General features: G+C 59.4%; 1 protein-coding gene across 6 annotated transcripts in view; it reads left to right on the forward strand.

Annotated features, from left to right (window-relative positions):
- Nucleotides 1-17609, forward strand: part of BAIAP2 (BAR/IMD domain containing adaptor protein 2) — a 78067-nt gene that overhangs the window by 2123 nt on the left and 58335 nt on the right. For all 6 annotated transcript variants that reach the window (XR_012426323.1, XR_010582160.2, XM_045375656.3 and 3 more), the window contains exon 2: nucleotides 16351-16426. Coding sequence is in view for 4 of the 6 variants with exons in the window: in XM_045375656.3 (XP_045231591.1) it covers nucleotides 16351-16426 (76 nt within the window). In the remaining 2 variants the exon portion in view is untranslated. The remainder of the gene's footprint in view (nucleotides 1-16350; nucleotides 16427-17609) is intronic.

The following is a 17609-nucleotide window of genomic DNA, read 5'->3' on the forward strand; positions in this document are numbered from 1 at the left end:
CGGTTGATGATTTGATTTGGCAGGGCTGGGCGCGGTAGGCCCGAGGTGTCTGAAGGGCCGATCCACTTTGGAAAGGCTCTGCCCTGGCGACAGGCTTGCACGGCTGCTGCACGCGGGCGGGGCTGGTTTTGTAGATAGGTGGCTCCGGCTGCCACTCTGGGGGCCTGACTGCTGAGTCTTTGAGTCCTGGTGCTGTTACCTTTTTGTGCTTTGTCACTGGGGATCTCAAGGTGCCTTGGTAGTGCCGGTACTGGTTGGGCAGCCTTGGCAGTGTCGGCCAGGCAGAAACTCAGCCCACATGGAGACACAGTAGGAGACCGCTGAAGCCACCGGTGTGCACGCCTGGGCCGGTCCAGCCGGTCCAGGCAGTGCTAAGCTCCGTCGTCTCCTGGGACGGGGCTGCCTCTGGCGTCCCTTCCCGGGGCAGCTCCTGTGCCTGGGTTGGCGGCTTGCAGAGCCCTGGCAGTGCCTCTTGGAATGGCTGGGCTGTGGCCTGCTCAGTGTCACCCGTGATGCGGCTCAGCTGTTTGGTTTGGCCCTTGCATCGCCTCAACTGCAGTTCTGAGTGGTGTTTGCCTTGGCAAAGGAGGATGCTTGTCCTTGGCCTTGCTGATTAAAAATGTGAGAATAAAAAGTGCAGTTTTGATTTTCTTCTCTGTAAGAATCTGTAACGCAGACTTTGACCTCTTTTCTGGTGGCTCCATTCCCTTGGGAACTGTGTCCTCGGGGAATTTCATGGAAAATGACGGGGAGGGGAGCAGAACGCTTGCCAGTGTTTGCAGAGAACACAATCTCAGAGCTTCTGGGGGCAGCACCTGGGCTGGGCCCTGCAGGGGTTGGGAGGGCGAGACGAGGAAGACCCCTTAGGAGCCCGGGCCGGGCCCTCGCTCAGGCAGCCCTGGGTAATGGCCCAGATGGAGGGATGCAGTGCTGGAATCTGCCTCCCCAGATGACTGAGTGGCCTTTGGTATTAAGGCTACTGAAACTGCAGCCCTCTTGGGGGAGCCCTGAGCATCCCTGCGTGCTGAGGGGCTGGCTCCCTGGCTGGCTGTGGCTCCCGGAGTGCCAGGCGACTGCCAGGTGGGTGCTTTCTTCACGGTCTTGTGTCCGCAGAGACGCCCTGGCTCCCAGGTGACCTATGCATGACCTGGAGTGTGGCAGCTCCAGCACCTTCTCTGGGAATAGTGCCATTGACCCACAGCCTGTCCTAGAACATGTGCGGTGGGAGAGCATCCGGGGAGGAGGAGGAGTCCCTGTTACAGCCATGTCCGCGGCCTTCGTGGTGCCGAGGCTCCTGGCCCTGGCTGGTCACTCTCGCAGCTGGTGGGGAAGCCAGCCTGGCAGGGCCGCGGTCATGCTTCGAGGAGACGGGTGCCACAGGGTTGCTGGAGCCAGGAGCCAGTTGGGTTTGCCGCCTCTGGTGTGATTGGTAAGGGCTTGTGCCAGGTGGTGGGTGTCACATGCTGGGTGGCGGGGAGCCCACTGCCGGCTTTTCTGCTCCAGGCCCGGCTGCTCCTCTCTGCTACATCCAGCTTCTTCGTGGGATGTGCAGAGCTCACCGTCCCCTCCATTTGGAGACTGTGGTGCGGGGAGGTCTCTGACAGGCACCTCCTGGCATTGGAGCCGCTTGCCTAGGGGGCAGCAGACCCGGCACCTGAGGAGGAGGGAAGTCACAGTGCTGGGCCCAGCTCTGTGTGCGTGTGTGTCCATGTGTGTACGTGTGCATGTGGTGCTTTGTTTTCAGGGATACTTCCTGGGGTGGCCCCTGTGGGCACCGTCTTGCCGCAGGGTGGCGGGATCTGCTGCCACTGAGTGGACCTGGCCTGTGTTTTCTCCCCGTGTGCATGTCATGTTCTCTGCTCCCCGCCCTCGCCACCGCCAGCCTTTAGCAGGGTACGCGTCTCCCGGAGTCGTGCTGATGTGGTCCCCTCGGCAGGGTGGCCAGGGCACAGAGACCAGTTGCCGCGTCTCGCTGCCCTATGGGCTGCCCAGCCTCTGTGGGCTTTGGTCCTGGGCACTGTCCTGCCAGTGTTGGCTCCAGGGTGCGCGGCCCTTCTGCTGGCGCTTGCTCAGCGTCCCATGCCTGCTGGCCCCGGGCAGTGTCCAGTGCTCGCTTGGCATCCCATGCCTGCTGTGCCGTTGGTGGTTGCGTGAGGTCCGTGTCTACCAATGGATGTGACCAGGTGGTTCTGGGACGTGGTGCTTGTGGAGTTGTGGGCTGAGTGGGAGAGTGTCTTTTCCATGCCTGCTGTCCCCACAGGCCTTGCCTTGAGCAGGCGTCCTTCGTTGGGGAGATCGGTTGACTCATGGGACTGACCAAGTGGACTTGAGGTTCAGGGTTAAAATGAAGGCCAGTGCTGCCCTGGGCTTTCAGGGGCCACCATTAGAGGGGAGGGCAGTGTGTGGGAGCTGCCCGGAGCTGTGTTCCTGTTGCTGTCTTGTTTGCAACTAAAGGTTCCAAAGGTCGAGGCCTGAGGGCCATGCCCTGTCTACTGGCCACGGGCACCATGGCCTGAGTTGTCCAGGATAGGTGGTCTTGCAGGGGAGGGCTGCTGTGTGACCTGGCCACTGAACAGGAGAGGCCTATCCCCCTTCCAAGCTCCAGGAGGCGGGCTGGCCAGGAGGCTGAGGCCCGGTGCGTCCTTCTCCCCAGTTCACAGGTCTGGGTCCTGGTCGGGGGAGCAACCCCAGCATCACTGCAGGAGTGGCAGGTGGTGAGCAGAGCTGGACATCACCACTTGTCCCCATCCAGCCTTGCATGGCCCTCTCTGCCAGCTGCCCTGGTCTGGCGTTGCCTGTGGCTGCCACCACGGGTGGGGGATACTTGCATTGTCTGTGGAGCTGGGGTGCCACTGACTGCTGGCTGGGGCTGGCTCCTGTCCTTCCTTGCACTGAGCCAGAGTCTGCCCTGTGTTGCCTTCCCTGCCTCCTTGTCTGGGTGACTTTCTTTGAGGCCCCAGGATAGGGAAACATCTTCGTGGCTGCACAGAGCCCGTGGTCCCCTGGAAGCTCTGTATTTGGGCGGCCGGCGCTGTCAGCCGCCCCCCACAGCCTGCGCTAAGATCCCTAGTAATTACAGGCAGGCGGGCATGGAGCTGGCACCAGCCTCCAACGCACTTCCACCTCCCGCGAGCGCTGATTCATTTCTGGCCCCTGGTGGTTCCTGTACAGCTGCACGATGACTCGAGGGGCCTCAACCCAGAGGCAGAAGGGGAGGCCGAGAAGGGACCCGTTTGGCTCTGTGACTGCAGGGGCTCGATCTCTCCTGCCCACGGATGCCTCCGGTGGGTCTGGAATGGTGGCCAGCCTGTGAGGGGGACCCACTGGTATTTGGGAATGAACATATCTCGTTTCTGGATTCTGGAGCGCTCATGCTTGAATCACTGTCCGCCTTTGTTGAGGTCTGCTCGCTCCAGCTGTCTGCTCCTCAAGCAGTGGCCTGGGCCCTCTGAGGGCTTCCTGGAGGTGGTGGCGGCTCGTACCGCACGTGGTTGGAATCCCTGTTTCCCAGGGCTGTGGGCAGTGCAGGCTGAGGAGGTGGCCCTGGTGGGGGGCTGGCCTAGGCAGGCTGAGGGCTGTTTCTCCTGCTATGGCCCAGGGGCTCTTGGTGTTGGTCCTGCACCAAGGGGACCAGAAAGCCCAGGGAACAAGAGTGGAGTAGGCGGTGGAGATGGTGGGGAGGTAGGCCTGAGCCCATGCTGTGCTGAGGAGTCCCTTCCAGGGGGCAGGAGGCTGGGGGTCTGCCCCTGGCGGGGGCCCGTTTCTACCTGCCAGGCACAGTGACACCCTCAGCATCCCCCTCAAGTTATCCCCGATTTGTCCTTGGTCTTTTTGACTCACGCTACAGAGCCTTGTCTGCTGGCTCTTGGTTTCGGCACCCCTGAGCCTTGGAAAATCCTGCCTGGTCCTTGGGCTTCCTGCCAGGCCTGCCAGGAGGAGTTTTGCCTGGCCTGTTCCCTGGCCATATGACCTTGGCCAAATCTTGCTCCTTGGGCAGTGGGTACAGCGGGCAGGATGCTCCCAGGGTCCATCCCAGGTCAGGTGGCACCAGCCTTGGTATCCTCAGTGCTCTTGTCCTCACTCTGATGGGTGGGGGTGGGGTGCGCGCAGCACCATCAGATCTGATGTCCTGGGCCGTGAGGTGCTGGGAACTCCTTGGAGGGGAAAAGACTGTCAATTATAACAGGGTGCTTTTTTTGTTGTTGCTTAGAGTTTTTATTTTATATTTACTGGAACAGTTGTCTTAAAATTGGGTAGTGTTTTGTGTTTTATTTTGAGATGGAGTTTCGTTCTTGTTGCCCAGACTGGAGTGCAGTGGCACCATCTTGGCTCATTGCAACCTCCACCTCCCAGGGTCAGGTGATTCTCCTGCCTCAGCCTCCCGAGTACCTGGGATTACAGGCATGCGCCACCACGCCCGGCTAATTTTCTATTTTTAGTAGAGACGAGGTTTTTCCATGTTGGCCAGGCTGGTCTCGAACTCCCAACCTCAGGTGAGCCACCTGCCTCAGGCTCCCAAAGTGCTGGGCTTACAGGTGTGAGCCACCACACCTGGCCCTGTTTGGGTAGATTTTTAAATAATCATACGTTGAATTCATGTGAAGTAGGTTGGTAGGGTTTTCCTAAAGCTTACTTTGCATGGACAGCCTGACTTCTGAGCCACGTTTCCGCTCTGGGCTGTCAGTGTGCGTGTCCACTGGGCACCTGCCCCTGAGCCGCCAGGGATGCCAATGCCAGAACAGCTCCTGAGCCTGTCTCTGAGATTTTCTCCCACGCCCCTGCTCTGCCATTTTTGTTACTGGCACTTTTTGTTTTTCTTTTTTCTTTCTCTCTCTCTCTCTCTCTCCTTTTTTTTTTTTTTTTTAAGACGGAGTCTTGCTCTCTCGCCCAGGCTGGAGTGCAGTGGCATGTTCTCAGCTCACTGCGAGTTCCACCTCCCGGGTTCACGCCATTCTCCTGCCTCAGCCTCCCGAGTAGCTGGGACTACAGGTGCCGCCACCGCGCCCGGCTAGTTTTTTTGTATTTTTTTTTTTTAGTAGAGACGGGGTTTCACTCTGTTAGCCAGGATGGTCTCGATCTTCTGACCTCGTGATCCGCCCGTCTCGGCCTCTTAAAGTGCCGGGATTACAGGCTTGAGCCACTGCGCCTGGGCCTTTTTTCTGTCTTTTTTTTTTTTTTTTTTTTTTGGAGACAGCATTTCGCTTTGTTTCCCAAGCTGGAGTGCAGTGGTGTGATCACACCTCAGCTACAGTCTTAACCTCCTGCGGTTACACAGTCCTCCTCCCTCAGCCACCTGAGTAGCTAGGACCACAGGTGTGCCCCACCTGTGTGCCTGGCTAATTTTTTCTTTTTTTTTTTGGTGGAAATGGGGGTCTTGCTATGTTGCCCAGGCTGATCTTGAACTCCGAGGCTCAAGTAGTCCTCCCACTTTGGCCTCCCAAAGTGCTGGGATTCCATGTGTGAGCAAAGGCACCCTGGTGCTTTCTTGGTCAGCAGGTTTTCAGACAGTGGCCAGGCCTCCTGTTCCTTCTTTGGATGGTCCTTATGTGTTTTGTACACTGAGCTGTCCAGGCGTGCCGCTGCCTGGTTGTGGCAGGGGAGAGTCAGCAGGTGGGCCATGCCAGGTGATCGCCCGCGTGTCATAACTGCCCCAGTGGGAGTCGCAGGACGCGAATGGTGGAATGCGCTGGGGTAGCCCAGGTGCCTGTGCTGGTAAAGAGCGACATCTTGGCTTTAGAATGGGGGTGGGGATGGTGGTGGGGGAGAGGGTATCCTCTGACCGCCGGAGCTGGAATCTGTCCAGTAGAGGGTTTGTCTCACCCAGAGCCAAGCGTGGTCTGGGTGGATGCTGCTAGTGCCAGGTAAAGTGGCCTTACCACTTCTAGACGGGGGCTTTTATTTAATTAATTGATTTAAGACAGAGTCTTGTTCTGTCATCTGGGCTGGAGTGCGGTGGTGTGACCTTGGCTCACTGCAGCTTCTGTATCCTGGGCTCAAGCAATTCCAGGAAGCTGGGATTACAGGTGTGCAGCACCACACCTGGCTATTTTTTGTATAGATGGAGTTTCACCATGTTGCGCAGGCTGGTTTTTAACATCTGGGGTCAAATGATCCTCCCACCTTGGCCTCTTAGAGATTATAGGTGTGAGCCACTGTGTCCAGTCTAGGTGGGGCTTTTAAACCAGTGGGTGCCCAGAGATTACAGGCATGAGCCACTGTGTCAAGTCTAGGTGGGGCTTTTAAACCAGTGGGTGTGGTGGAGGCCGAGATGCCGCCTCCTGATGTGAAGTGGACCTGGGTCCTCGTACACCTCTTTTTCTTCTGAGCTTGTCCAGCCTCCTCTTCCCTGGCCGACTCTGTCTGGCAGAGGAGGCCTGTGTCTGTCTCCATTTGTTCCACCATGGAAAGCCCATCCTCACACAGTCCAGGCATGGATGGAACACCAGCCTCCACCTGTCCTGCCCCTGGGCTGAGACTCCAGGGCCTTGGTGACTCCAGGCCGTGGAGCAGAGCCGTGGGCTGCGGTCCAACTGGCAGCAGGAGTCCCATCTTGGGATGTGGCTGTGAAGCTGGGGTACTGGGGCGTGGGTGGTGGTACCGCTGTCTCACGCTCTGGCTCTAGGGACGGCTGGGCCCACAGCATCCTGGCACCCTGGAGCCCTAGCCACTGCTCGCACCGGAGCGTCCTGGCACCCGGGAGCCCTCACCGCTGTCCGCACCGGAGCGTCCTGGCACCTGGGAGCCCTCGCCACTGCTCGCACTGGACACTCCACTGGGTGTCCTCTGTGCACAGCCTTGTTACTGTTGCTTCGTGTGCGGGTCCTGGGTGTCCCTGCCTGACAGGGGATCCTCGGTTCGGGGGAGAAGTGTGTCCCCGCCCATCAGCTGGAGTGGCTGAGCCCATTGAAACCGGCCAGCCAACTCCAGGGCCAGCTGGCTCTCCAGCTGTGTGTCTGTCCTTCCGTTCAGGAGTTCGAGGAGTTCAGGAAGGCATTCTCGCTGCTGGGCCTCTGTTTTCTCATTAATTCGGTGAGACAATAGTGTATTTCCTGGCACAGAGAGAGTACTGAGTAAGTGGTGGCCACGATCGCTAGCTCGTGGGACGGAAAGTTCTTCAGAGATCAGAGGTCAGCGGTCCGGAGCAGGAAAGCCCCACCCCGAGGCTGCTTGTTGCTGTCCTGGGCGCCTCTGTTCCTGAGTGTGGCTGCAGCCCCCGGGCCGGGCCACACCTCCCACCTGCCTGACCTGAGGTTGGCGGGAGGAGGGGCGGTACAGGCATTCCAAGGCTGCCTGCCTGCTTGCTCAGCCACAGTCACTCCTCCAGCAGTGAGCCCAGCCCGAAGACCCGGCCAGAGGCTTCACAGGGAGGGGATGGGGCAGTGGCCTCGGGGGTTCTTGCAGGCCAGGCGGTGACCAGACTTGGGTCTGCGATTGGCGGTAATGAGTGACCTAGTGACCGGGCCTCTCCACTTTGGAGGGGGACTGACACAGTGCCACAGACGGGTGAGCGCACAGGAGGGCTGCAGCGCACGGCTGGTCCCTATGGTGTCTGTGTCCTCTTCTGTCCTTATTGTAAGGCACTGGTCATACGGGATTAGGGCCCGCCCCAGTGACCCGAGTTACTTTTTTTTCTTTTTTTTTTTGAGACGGAGTCTTGCTCTGTTGCCCAGGCTGGAGTGCAGTGGCGCGATCTCGCCTCACTGCAAGCTCCGCCTCCCAGGTTCACACCATTCTCCTGCCTCAGCCTCCCAAGTCGCTGGGACTACAGGCACCTGCCACCGTGCCCGGCTAATTTTTTTGTATTTTTAGTAGAGACGGGGTTTCACTGTGTTAGCCAGGATGGTCTCGATCTCCTGACATTGTGATCTGCCCAACTTGGCCTCCCAAAGTGCTGGGATTATAGGCGTGAGCCACTGCGCTCAGCTGACCCCAGTTACTTTTATCATCTCCTTAAAGACCCTGTTTCCAAACACAGTTGCACTCGGTGATGCTTGGGATTAGGACTTCAACACATGCGTCTTGGGAGGGGACACAGTTCAGCCATGACACCCAATGGGCCCCACCCTGTGACGGAGGTACAGTAGCTGCTGGAGGGGCCAAGTCTCCCATGCTGCCTGGAGGTGGCCACCTGTCTGTCTTCAGGCTGATTGCATTAGGAGCCTGTGATGGTTTTCTCCTCTAACCTCAGTCAGAGTGCAGCCTGCAGTTTATGACAACAGGAAGGTTTCCACAGGGACAGCTGATTCCATTGGACGAGCAGTCAGCTGGTGAGGGGCCAGCTCAATGCTGGCCACAGGTAAAGGCAGCCAGAGTGCCCTGTCCTGTATGGGCTGGGCACCCCGTGAGGCTGAGCAGTTGTTAAGTTCTGTGACCCAGGCCAGGGTGGCCAGACAGTGGAAGGTGTTTGTAAGGGGCTATGTCCCCATTGAAGCTGGGATAGGCAGGATGTGCCTCTCGGACAGGAAGGAAGTGGCCAGGCTACTTGGTGCTGTGTTTGGACTTTGCTGGGCTGTGGCTCCTCCTGCGCGGGCCGGGTAATGGTGTCCTGCGTGCAAGGCCCCACGTGTGGCATTTGTCCTTGTGGGCCTCTGCTCCTGGGGACCTCATTCAGGAGGGCTCAGACTTGGGGCCCCTGAGAGTTGCGGACCCCAGGAGAAAGCTCGCAGAGGGCGTGCAGGTGTCCAAGGCCCATGGAAAGGGAGATGCTGCCGAAACCCTGAAAGGGAAGCAGGGCCCCGGGCTGGGAGTCCAGGGGAGTGGCTGTGTGGCCCTTCCCGCAGGCGGAGGGCAGAAGTGCCTGGCTCAGGAGCTGGCCTTAGCGTTGGCATTTGTCTCTGTTGTTTTTAGTTGCAGCATTCAGGTTCCCTGTCTTGGGGCCTTCCCAGGAGCCTGGCGGGTAGGGCAGGCAGCATGAGGGAAGGAGTCCCTGCACCTTGGGCCCCTCCTGGTGGAGGACCACCTGCTCCTCTGGTCACATCTGGGCGCAGTGCCAAAGACACAAGGAATCACTTTATTATGATGCCTTTTCTGGGGTGCTTCTAGAGGCTGAGAACTGGAGCTACCACCTTAGGGGACATCCCAGCCCCTCATGCTGACCCCACCATGACCTGTGGCCAGGCTGCCCGGGGCCCTGCAGGAGTCCCTGGTATGGGTGGGACCTGGGTGTCTGTCTTCGGGCTTCCAGGAGGGGCTGGGATGTGCTCTCCATCTGTCTGACCTGTGTGGCTCTGGGGAGCCTGGGTCTACCAGGCTGTGCCGAAGCTGCCCTTGGAGAAGCCTAGTGGCCCCTCCTGACCCCCCTGTTCTGGAACAGGCTGGCCCCCTCCTGCCTCCAGAGAGGCACCTGCTTCCTGACACCCACAGCCCTCTGTGGGGTCTCATGGCCTGTGGGGGCTCATGGTGGGGGTGCCTGGCATGACAGAGGGGTTTGGCCACAGAGTTTCCTCCTGCCCTTGACTGTGGGGACCCCATTAGTACGGGGAGGCAAAGCTGCCAGCTCCTGTACCCCCAGCCACAGAGGGTAAGGAGGAGGGTGCTGTCTCTGCCTGGTTTGTCACCGTTCCTCTTGGGATCCTGTTCTGCAGCCTCCAGCTCACCTTCAGGCTCCTGTCCTCACCCTACGGGCTGTTTCCTCCCAGAAGCTTCCATGCATTCCCTTGTTTCCTAAATCCGTGTACATGCATTTGTAGTTTGTCTGACTCGAACCAAGTAAGATGCAGTTCAAGATCTGCCTCCAGGCATCCCTCCCAGCTGGGCTCCTGGAGTTGGTTTTTTTCCTTCAGGAAGGATCCTCTAGGACAGATGTCCCAGTGTTTAGAGGGGACAGGACCGTCCACGCCACTCCAGCCAGGCTTCCTTCACACCGCCACAGCCCCCACTCCTTGTCCGGTGAGCCAGCTCCCAGGGCCTGGAGCTCATCAGTGCTCCTGTGTGTGGGGTCAGCAGTGGCCTGCCCTGGAGGACGCTGCCACCTTCCCGATGCTCTCTGCCCACAGAAACCCCCAACCCCCCTGGCAGCCAAGGGAACTGAGCCTGTGGCCCCCGGACAGCAAGCTCTGAGGTGTCCTCCTAGGAGGACACTGTCCACTGCTGCAGGGCCCCTCCTGCACCTCCCTCCTCTGTGCTGGACATGTGGCCTGGGGCTTCCGGGCTTGGCTCTGTCCCATGTTGCCTTCCCTGGAGCTTGGCTTCCTAGACAGGGTCCCACCAAGCCTACATGGACCAGAGCCGTGGGTGCGGTGAGGTCCGTGTCTGTGTGTGGGGCCCTCACGCCGTGGCCGTGGTGGCACAGTGGGCTGGGGGAAGCCCTTCTGGCACTGCTGGCCCTGCAGCTGGCACCGGCTTCTGCCTGTTGCAACAGAGGTGGAAGTGAGGGCAGTAGTCCAGTGGGCAACAGCAGCCTGGCCCCTCAGGAACTGTGCCAGTCCGTGAATGAGGGAGTGGGTGGGCAGGGCCCCTCCCCGCAACAGTCAGCCGCCGTGGGCATTGGCCCTCCTGGGGAGGCCAGACGGGATCGAGTCACCATTTTTCCTGATACTGCTGGAATGTGGCCTCGGGGAGCATGTTGGGTACAATACCAGGAGCGATTGGGGGAGAGGGACCAGGCTGGGTGTGTAGTCAGCAGGGTTGAGGCCAGGACTCTGGGCTCCACCAAGAGCTAGTGGGCCGGCCCCTGCCTTCCTGAGCCTCACTTTCATTTTGTCCATATGTGAGATGGGACAGTGACTCTCATGGAGGGGCTGGGTGAGGATTAGGGTGATGAGGGTCTAAGGCAGCTAGGGAAGGTCCCAACATTGATTCTTTCTCTTCTGAGTAGATAGAAGACACAGCTCAGCCTGGCTACACACAGACACATGCAGCACACACGGGTCCACGTGCGTCCCGCACATGCGTGAGTGTACATGCACAGGTAAACATGTAGCTCATGCCCACAGCGCACACACGGGTCCACGTGCGTCCGGCACACACGTGAGTGTACATGCACAGGTCAACATGCGTGCAGTACATGGCCGCAGCACACACACATATGTGCATACGTGGGTCCATACGCACACAGGCCCTAGGGGTGTGGCCCTACATGCCCACCCTGGCATCTGCCTTGAGGGGCTGAAGGGAGGTGGGGGACGCTCTCCATCCACAGAGAGACTGCTTTTGTGTGTGGCCGCCCTGCCAGGAAAGCGCTGGAGACGCGGCGTCACAGGAGGAAGAGCCAAGGGGTAAAGAGAATTCCTGAGCGGGTGGAAGGTGGGCCCCAGCACGGCCCAGGAGCAGGCAGGAGAGCGAAGTCCTTTGGCAGAGCCCCTTTTTATACACGTATTGGCCGCTCTCCTTTGTTGCCCAAGTTGGGAGGACGTGGAGATGATGGGGGTTTTGCTGCCTTGCGCCTGCACGGGCCAGGCCGGCCCGCAGCCCTGAATCATAATGGCCATAGTCTCCAGGCCGGCCAGCAGTGTCCGGCAGCTCTCCAGCAAAAGGGCTCCCTGGGCTCATCGACATTCTCTGGCGGCCACCTCTAACTGGTGGACACGGCCCTCCCATTTGTACCTTCAGAAATGCATAGCCGGGGTCCCTGGGGGCTGTAGTAGGGACAGCTGTGGTCCCTGCTGTGGTCAAGGCCTGGATTTCATGCGACTCCAGGGCCACTGGAACATCTATCTCTATGGGTCTCCCAACAGGAGGGCAGCCAAGCATGCGGGCAGCCCTGGGCAGGGACGCCTCCTCACCTGGCGTTTCGCAGCATGAGTCCTATGAGGGGAAGCCTTCCATGGCATGTGTGGGAGCCTCTTGTGGGCAGGCCCGCCGAGGATCACCACCCCGGGGTGGGAAAGGTGTTCCCTGGTCAGTAGTGAATAAACAAACAGGGAACCGGAAGTCCTTGCCAGCCCAGAACGCTGCCTGGGGAGCCAGCGCGTGGTCACCAGGGCACACCAGAGCTCTGCATGCGCCGAGCTGCGTTTGCGCCGCACAGGTCCTAGAGTTTGAGGACAGTGTGATGGTTGCTCATGGTGTAGGATTTCTCTCCTGGCAGGGGGGACGGGGTCACAGAACCCCTGCACAGCGCTCTCTGTGCCCGTAGACCCCAGGAGCCTCTTAGTTTTGTTGTGGTCTTGAGGATGGCACGACGTGTCCCTGAGCGCCCTCAGTGTGGACAGCTGGGCTTTAAACTCACTTCAGACCTGCCATGTGGGGGTGGCCCCTCTGAGGGCTTGAGGTTATTTTCTTGTGCAGTTTCTCCCTCCCGGCCTAGGCTTTTCTGTTTTTGCAGCCCTTTGGTGTTGGTAAGAAACAAGGTCCCTTCCCCTTTTAAAGCCCACAGACCTCCCCGCCCCGACCAGCACTGTCAGGGCGTCAGGGTGTCTGAGCTCAGCTCCTTCCTGGCGGCATCCTGCAAAAAGATACACTCGCTCCATGACTTGGAAAAGCCGCGTTGGTGTGGCTGAGAACTGAGTTCTTTCCGCCTGGGGCCGCCGCTGTTGGTGTTCGTTCCAGAGGAGCTGGAGCTGCCTGTTACTGGCTCCCCGGCCCCCACCCCGGGACCCCCGGACACTGCAGAGCCCCTGTGGGTTATGGGCCCCCGGACCAGGACCTTGGCCTAGTTAGGGGAGTCAGAAGTGGAAGTGGAGGCGGGAGTGGAGTGTATGCCCCACAGGGGGCTGTCCTCCGGCTGGGGACCTCCACACAGGCCCACTGGGTCAGGATGGCCCCTGCCTGAGCTCTAGGAGAATGGATGGACTCGTTAGGGGGCTCAGAGAGACGCCTGACCGGGGATGGTCTCCCAGCAGAGGGGCTGGGCTCATCATGGGCCCCTGGGCTCCTCCTGTGGCTCCCAGGAGAGGGAGGAGCCCGGAGGAGGGTGGGTGATACCTGCTGTGTGTGCCTGAGGCAGGGCTCCACAGAAGCCTCTCTCCGGGCCCAGGGGATGCAGACGTAGGAGGAGGAACTGGCCCTTCCGCCTGGGAAGGGGAGTCCCCCTTTACAATGTCTGCTCAGTGGAATTGATGTCTCTGCCATTGCCTTCGGGCCAGGACGGCAGCACCTGTGTGTCCTGGCCGCCGCCCCTCTCTTGCAGATGGAGGCAGGGCCATGCCCAGGTGGCCTGGTGGCTGTTCCCTGCCCATTCTCTCCTGCATTCCTTCCGTGTGAGCTCAGCTGCTGCACTAAGGAAGCGAAACCTTGGGGCTGCCCCGTGCGTCATGCAGTGGGCATGGCTGCCGTGCTGACCCGCCGTGGTTGGCCCTGGGTGGCTCCTGGCCTGTTTCTCCTGCTGCTCAGGATGTTAGTGGAGCTCACAGGGCTCAGGTTGAGCCGCCTCTTCTGCCCGGGGGTCTGTGGGGGTCATGGTCCTGAAGCCAAGCACGTGGGGCTCTTGTGAGCGAGGGGTCTGCTCTGGCATGCCCACCCTCTGTGGTAGTGTTTTCACACCTGTGTCACATAGGGTGAGAAACATGCTTGATGCTGCATCTCAGCACACACACTCACAAATCTGTACATGCACACGTGAACACACGTGCACACGTGTGTGTCTGTACGCGCACACATGCACACAGATGTGCATGCAGACATGAGCACACAGACACCAGAACACTAGAATCGGCCGCATCCACCTCACTTGGCTGATGCCCCCTTCTGCTTGAGTTCATTACAATTAACACGCATCCGGCAGCATTTCCCGAGCATCAGTCCCGATCTGCTTGATCCGTTTGAACCAGGCTGCCGAGAGCGCTCCAGGTCCCAGCATTCTCCTCTCTGCTGGTAACTCTCAGGCGTCGTCTCTGGCTCATGTTCTCCTGGGCGCCAGACCCATCTCACACACTCCCTGTGTGGCCTCCCTGCCCCGGCTCCCAGGCGCTCCTGGGAGTTAAAGCGTCCAGGCTCCTGGTTCATTGCTAAGTATTTAGTTGAGTGCTGAGCCTGCTCTGCTGCAGCGTCCCCGCCCCTAGAACAGAGGCCTGCATGGTACGTGCCTCTCTTCTCCTCTGACATCCCGGAGCGTCCAGTGGGTTTCCCGGCATATGCCAGGGCCCTTGGCTAAAATCTAGTCTCCGCTGAGCAGCCAGAGGGATCTCTTCTGGTTGTTTTTTTGTTTTTGTTTTTTAAAAATTTTTATTTATTTTTTTGAGATGGAGTCTCGCTGTGTTGCCAGGCTGGAGTGCAGTGGCGCGATCTCTGCTCACTGCACTCTCCACCTCCCAGGTTCAAGCGATTCTCCTGCCTCAGCCTTCCAAGTAGCTGGGATTGTAGGCGTCTGCCACCACGCCCAGCTAATTTTTGTATTTTTAGTAGAAACGGGGTTTCACCATGTTGGCCAGGATGGTGTCGATCTCCTGACCTTGTGATCCACCTGTCTTGGCCTCCCAAAGTGCTGGGATTGTGGCCATGAGCCACCACGCCCGGCCTGTTTTATTTTTTTTAGAGACAGGGTCTCACTCTGTCATCCAGGCTGGAGTGCAATGGCACAGTCACAGTTCACTGCAGCTTTGACCTTGCGGGCTTAAGCAGTCCTCACATCTCAGCCTCCTGAGTAGCTGGGACTACAGGCGTGCACCACCACACCCAGCTAATTTTTAAATTTTTTGTAGAGATGGGGTCTCACCATGTCACTCAGGCTGGTCTTGAATGCCTGGGCTCAACTGATCTTCCCGCCTCTGCCTCCCAAAGTGCTGGGATTACAGGTGTGAGCCACCGCACCCAACCCAGTGACCCAGTGGGATCTTTTACATGTAGCTGGCCCATCACTCTGCTCAGACCCTCCTTAGCTTCATGCAGCCTGGCCTCAGGGTGTATCCCACTGCACCCACCTCTTCCTCTTCCTGCCTCCCCTGGGCCCCTTCCACCCCCACGTCGGGTCCTACTTTCCCAGGAACTCACCGTGGGCCCTGCCTCGGGGCCTTTGCCCTGCTCTGGTCTGCCCACTGCTGTGTGGCATGGAAAGTGCTTCCCTGCCTGCCTTCCACGTCTTGCTGAGCACGCCTGTCCCACTTCTCCGGAAGCGCTGGGCCCCAGTCCTGCCTTCCCTCGGTAGACGTTGGCTCTGTGAGAACAGGACTTTGCGGCTGGGTGGCTGCTGCATCCCCCACCCCTGTGCACATGGGCTCTGGGCTGGCACGCTAAGGTGCCCTCACCCTTGCTGCATCCAGGAAGGAAGGGGCACCTGCCCTGGGACTTGGCCGGGTGGCTTTACCACTGGAGGTTCCAGCACGGGCAGGACTGAGGTGTACCTGGCCTGCTGCAAGCCGTGGTGTAGCGCAGAACTGGGGGCCTCGTTCCCCGAGAACACACACCCTGGCCGTAGCTCGGGGCAGGGAATGGAAGACACGTGAAATAGCGGGTTTTCTGGAGCCAGATCCCGTGGCGGGGAGTGGCTTCCTTGTCCCTAAATGCCCTGTTTATCTGCCCTGTTGGCTCCGGAGGCTGAGGCCAGGTGCTGGGAGAGGGGGTGGGGGATGGAGTTGCCCTTCCCTGCCCACCCTCTAGCCCACAGGTTGGGGCTGGGTGGGTGGGGGCCCCACAGCCTTCTGCTCGTCTGTGACAGGGCTGGGCAGCTTCCCTTCCTGTGATCCTCAGGAAAGATCAGGATCACATCATAACAAGCGACCGGAAGACACAGGAGGCGGCTACGCCAGGGTTTCTGTTGGAGCTGCTCCCCGGGCCCTTGCTGGCGGGGGTTGGCTGTTGATTGTGTTATGCTGGTAGAATTCTCATTTGGCTGTTGTTTGTGTGTGCCTGTTTTTATGCCTTATAATTAAAACATTTATTTGGCCTTCACAGTGAAAATCTAATTTCTTGAGTCTAAGAACTGCTGATCTTGGCACCGAGATGCCCGTCCGTCGGGCAAACAGACCCAGAGCTGTTGGATTATTCATAGCGTGGCATTTGCAGATCAGGCTGCCATGGCGCTAATCAGAGCTGATGTTTGGTAATTGATGTGCTGAGTAGGATTTTAGTGGGAGGGGGGCGCCACGTCGGTGAGTGACTGTGTGTGGCCGGTGGGGGCCCTTCTGGGCTGACTCAGCCGCGCTAATGGAACGGCCCCTCGGCAGCAGCGCGTCTGAGCGCCAGTTGTGTTTTGCCTGCTGCACCGTGCAAACACGCTCCTTCAGTCCGCAGACACTCCCGCAGCAGGGTTTCTTCTCATCCCTTTCGTACAGATGTGAAAACAGGCTCAGGAAGGTCATTTTCCCAGGGACATTGATCCAGGGGCATGACTGGGATTTGAACTCGAGAAGCCCACCTTGAGCGTTTGTGGTCTCGACCCCTGGGAGGGGTGCCTGGCACCTCTGTGTTCGGACCCTTCGGAGTCACCAGGGTGACCTCTGCCAGTAATGCTGTTTCTTCTCTGCTTTCTTCCAGACCATCATGGAGCAGTTCAACCCCAGCCTCCGGAACTTCATCGCCATGGGGAAGAATTACGAGAAGGCGCTGGCAGGTAGAACTGTGCCCTGGCCCTGTGGGGTGGGAGCTGCTTCCTGAGCTGGCACATGGACTTGGGCACAGCCTGTGGGGCCTGGTCAGGAGCGAAAGGTGGTCTTTTGTTCCAGCAACAAAGCCGGATAGCGGCTCTGAGTGAAGGTGTAGCCCATGCACTCTGGACTGCGTCTGCCGTCACCGTGGCAGCATGCCCCTGCCTGTGCGGGCTGCTCGTGTCCCGTGGCATCTAGAGACGGGAGGGGTGCGGATGTCAGTCCCTCAGGATCATGTAGAAACTGTGGGATCAGGGCTGGGATGAAGCTGTTGGTAACCGTAGCAGCTTTGGCTTTGGGACCTGTGGCATCTCTCTGAGTGAACACCCTGCAGCTCCTTCTCACAAAGAGCCAGGACAGAGGGTGTGGGGGGCTGGTGGCTGCAGGGCCATTCCATTCTTCCCACTGTCTCCCTGGGACGCAGCCCACCACCCCCACCCCGCCCAGGTGCTCCGCAGCGGGGTCTTGGGTGCCCCTGCGTCTTTCCATCCTGGTGGGGAGTGGCTTCCTTGTCCCCAGATGCCATTCTCACCTGCCCTGTTGGCCCCGCAGGTGCTCATGGCCGAGTCCGGCCGTGGATGGGGACTTGCTGTTCTTGGGCAGTGACCCCGGTGCCCCTGCGTCCTCTACCATGTCTGTCCCTGTAACTGCAGCATCTTCATAGGCAAAGTCCACATCCCCTAGCAGGGAGGAGACCGTGTTTTCCAGGTCACGCACCGCATCTCCGCCAGCCGCCCCCGGCTCCTCCATGGCTTCCTGGTGTCGCGGCACCCATGGGCTGGGTGGAGTTGGTTGTCCAGTTTTGGTGCCAGGTTAGAGGTGGCAAGGAGGGGGCAGGAGTGGGTCAGCCCTTTTTTTTTTTTTAACCACCTTTACTCCATTGTCACCTGGCACAAAGCACCCCAACCGAGCACCTGGCAGAAGGCCTGTCTCTGGCACTGCCCTCCTTCTCAGCTCCCAAGGTGGACCAGTTGTGTCTGCCTGCCACATCTAGCGGGGGGTGGCCTTCATGTTTCCTTGTGGGCATGAAGGGGACAGGGAGCTCCCTTGGGCCACCTCTGCTTGCACCCGGCACCCTGCAGGGGCCCCCATGGCTGCCCCAGGAACAGCCTTGTTTGTGTCCACCCTGCCCCTCCTCTACAGCCCTGG

Source organism: Macaca fascicularis, chromosome 16 (assembly GCF_037993035.2).
Source record: "Macaca fascicularis isolate 582-1 chromosome 16, T2T-MFA8v1.1".
NCBI lineage: Eukaryota > Metazoa > Chordata > Mammalia > Primates > Cercopithecidae > Macaca > Macaca fascicularis.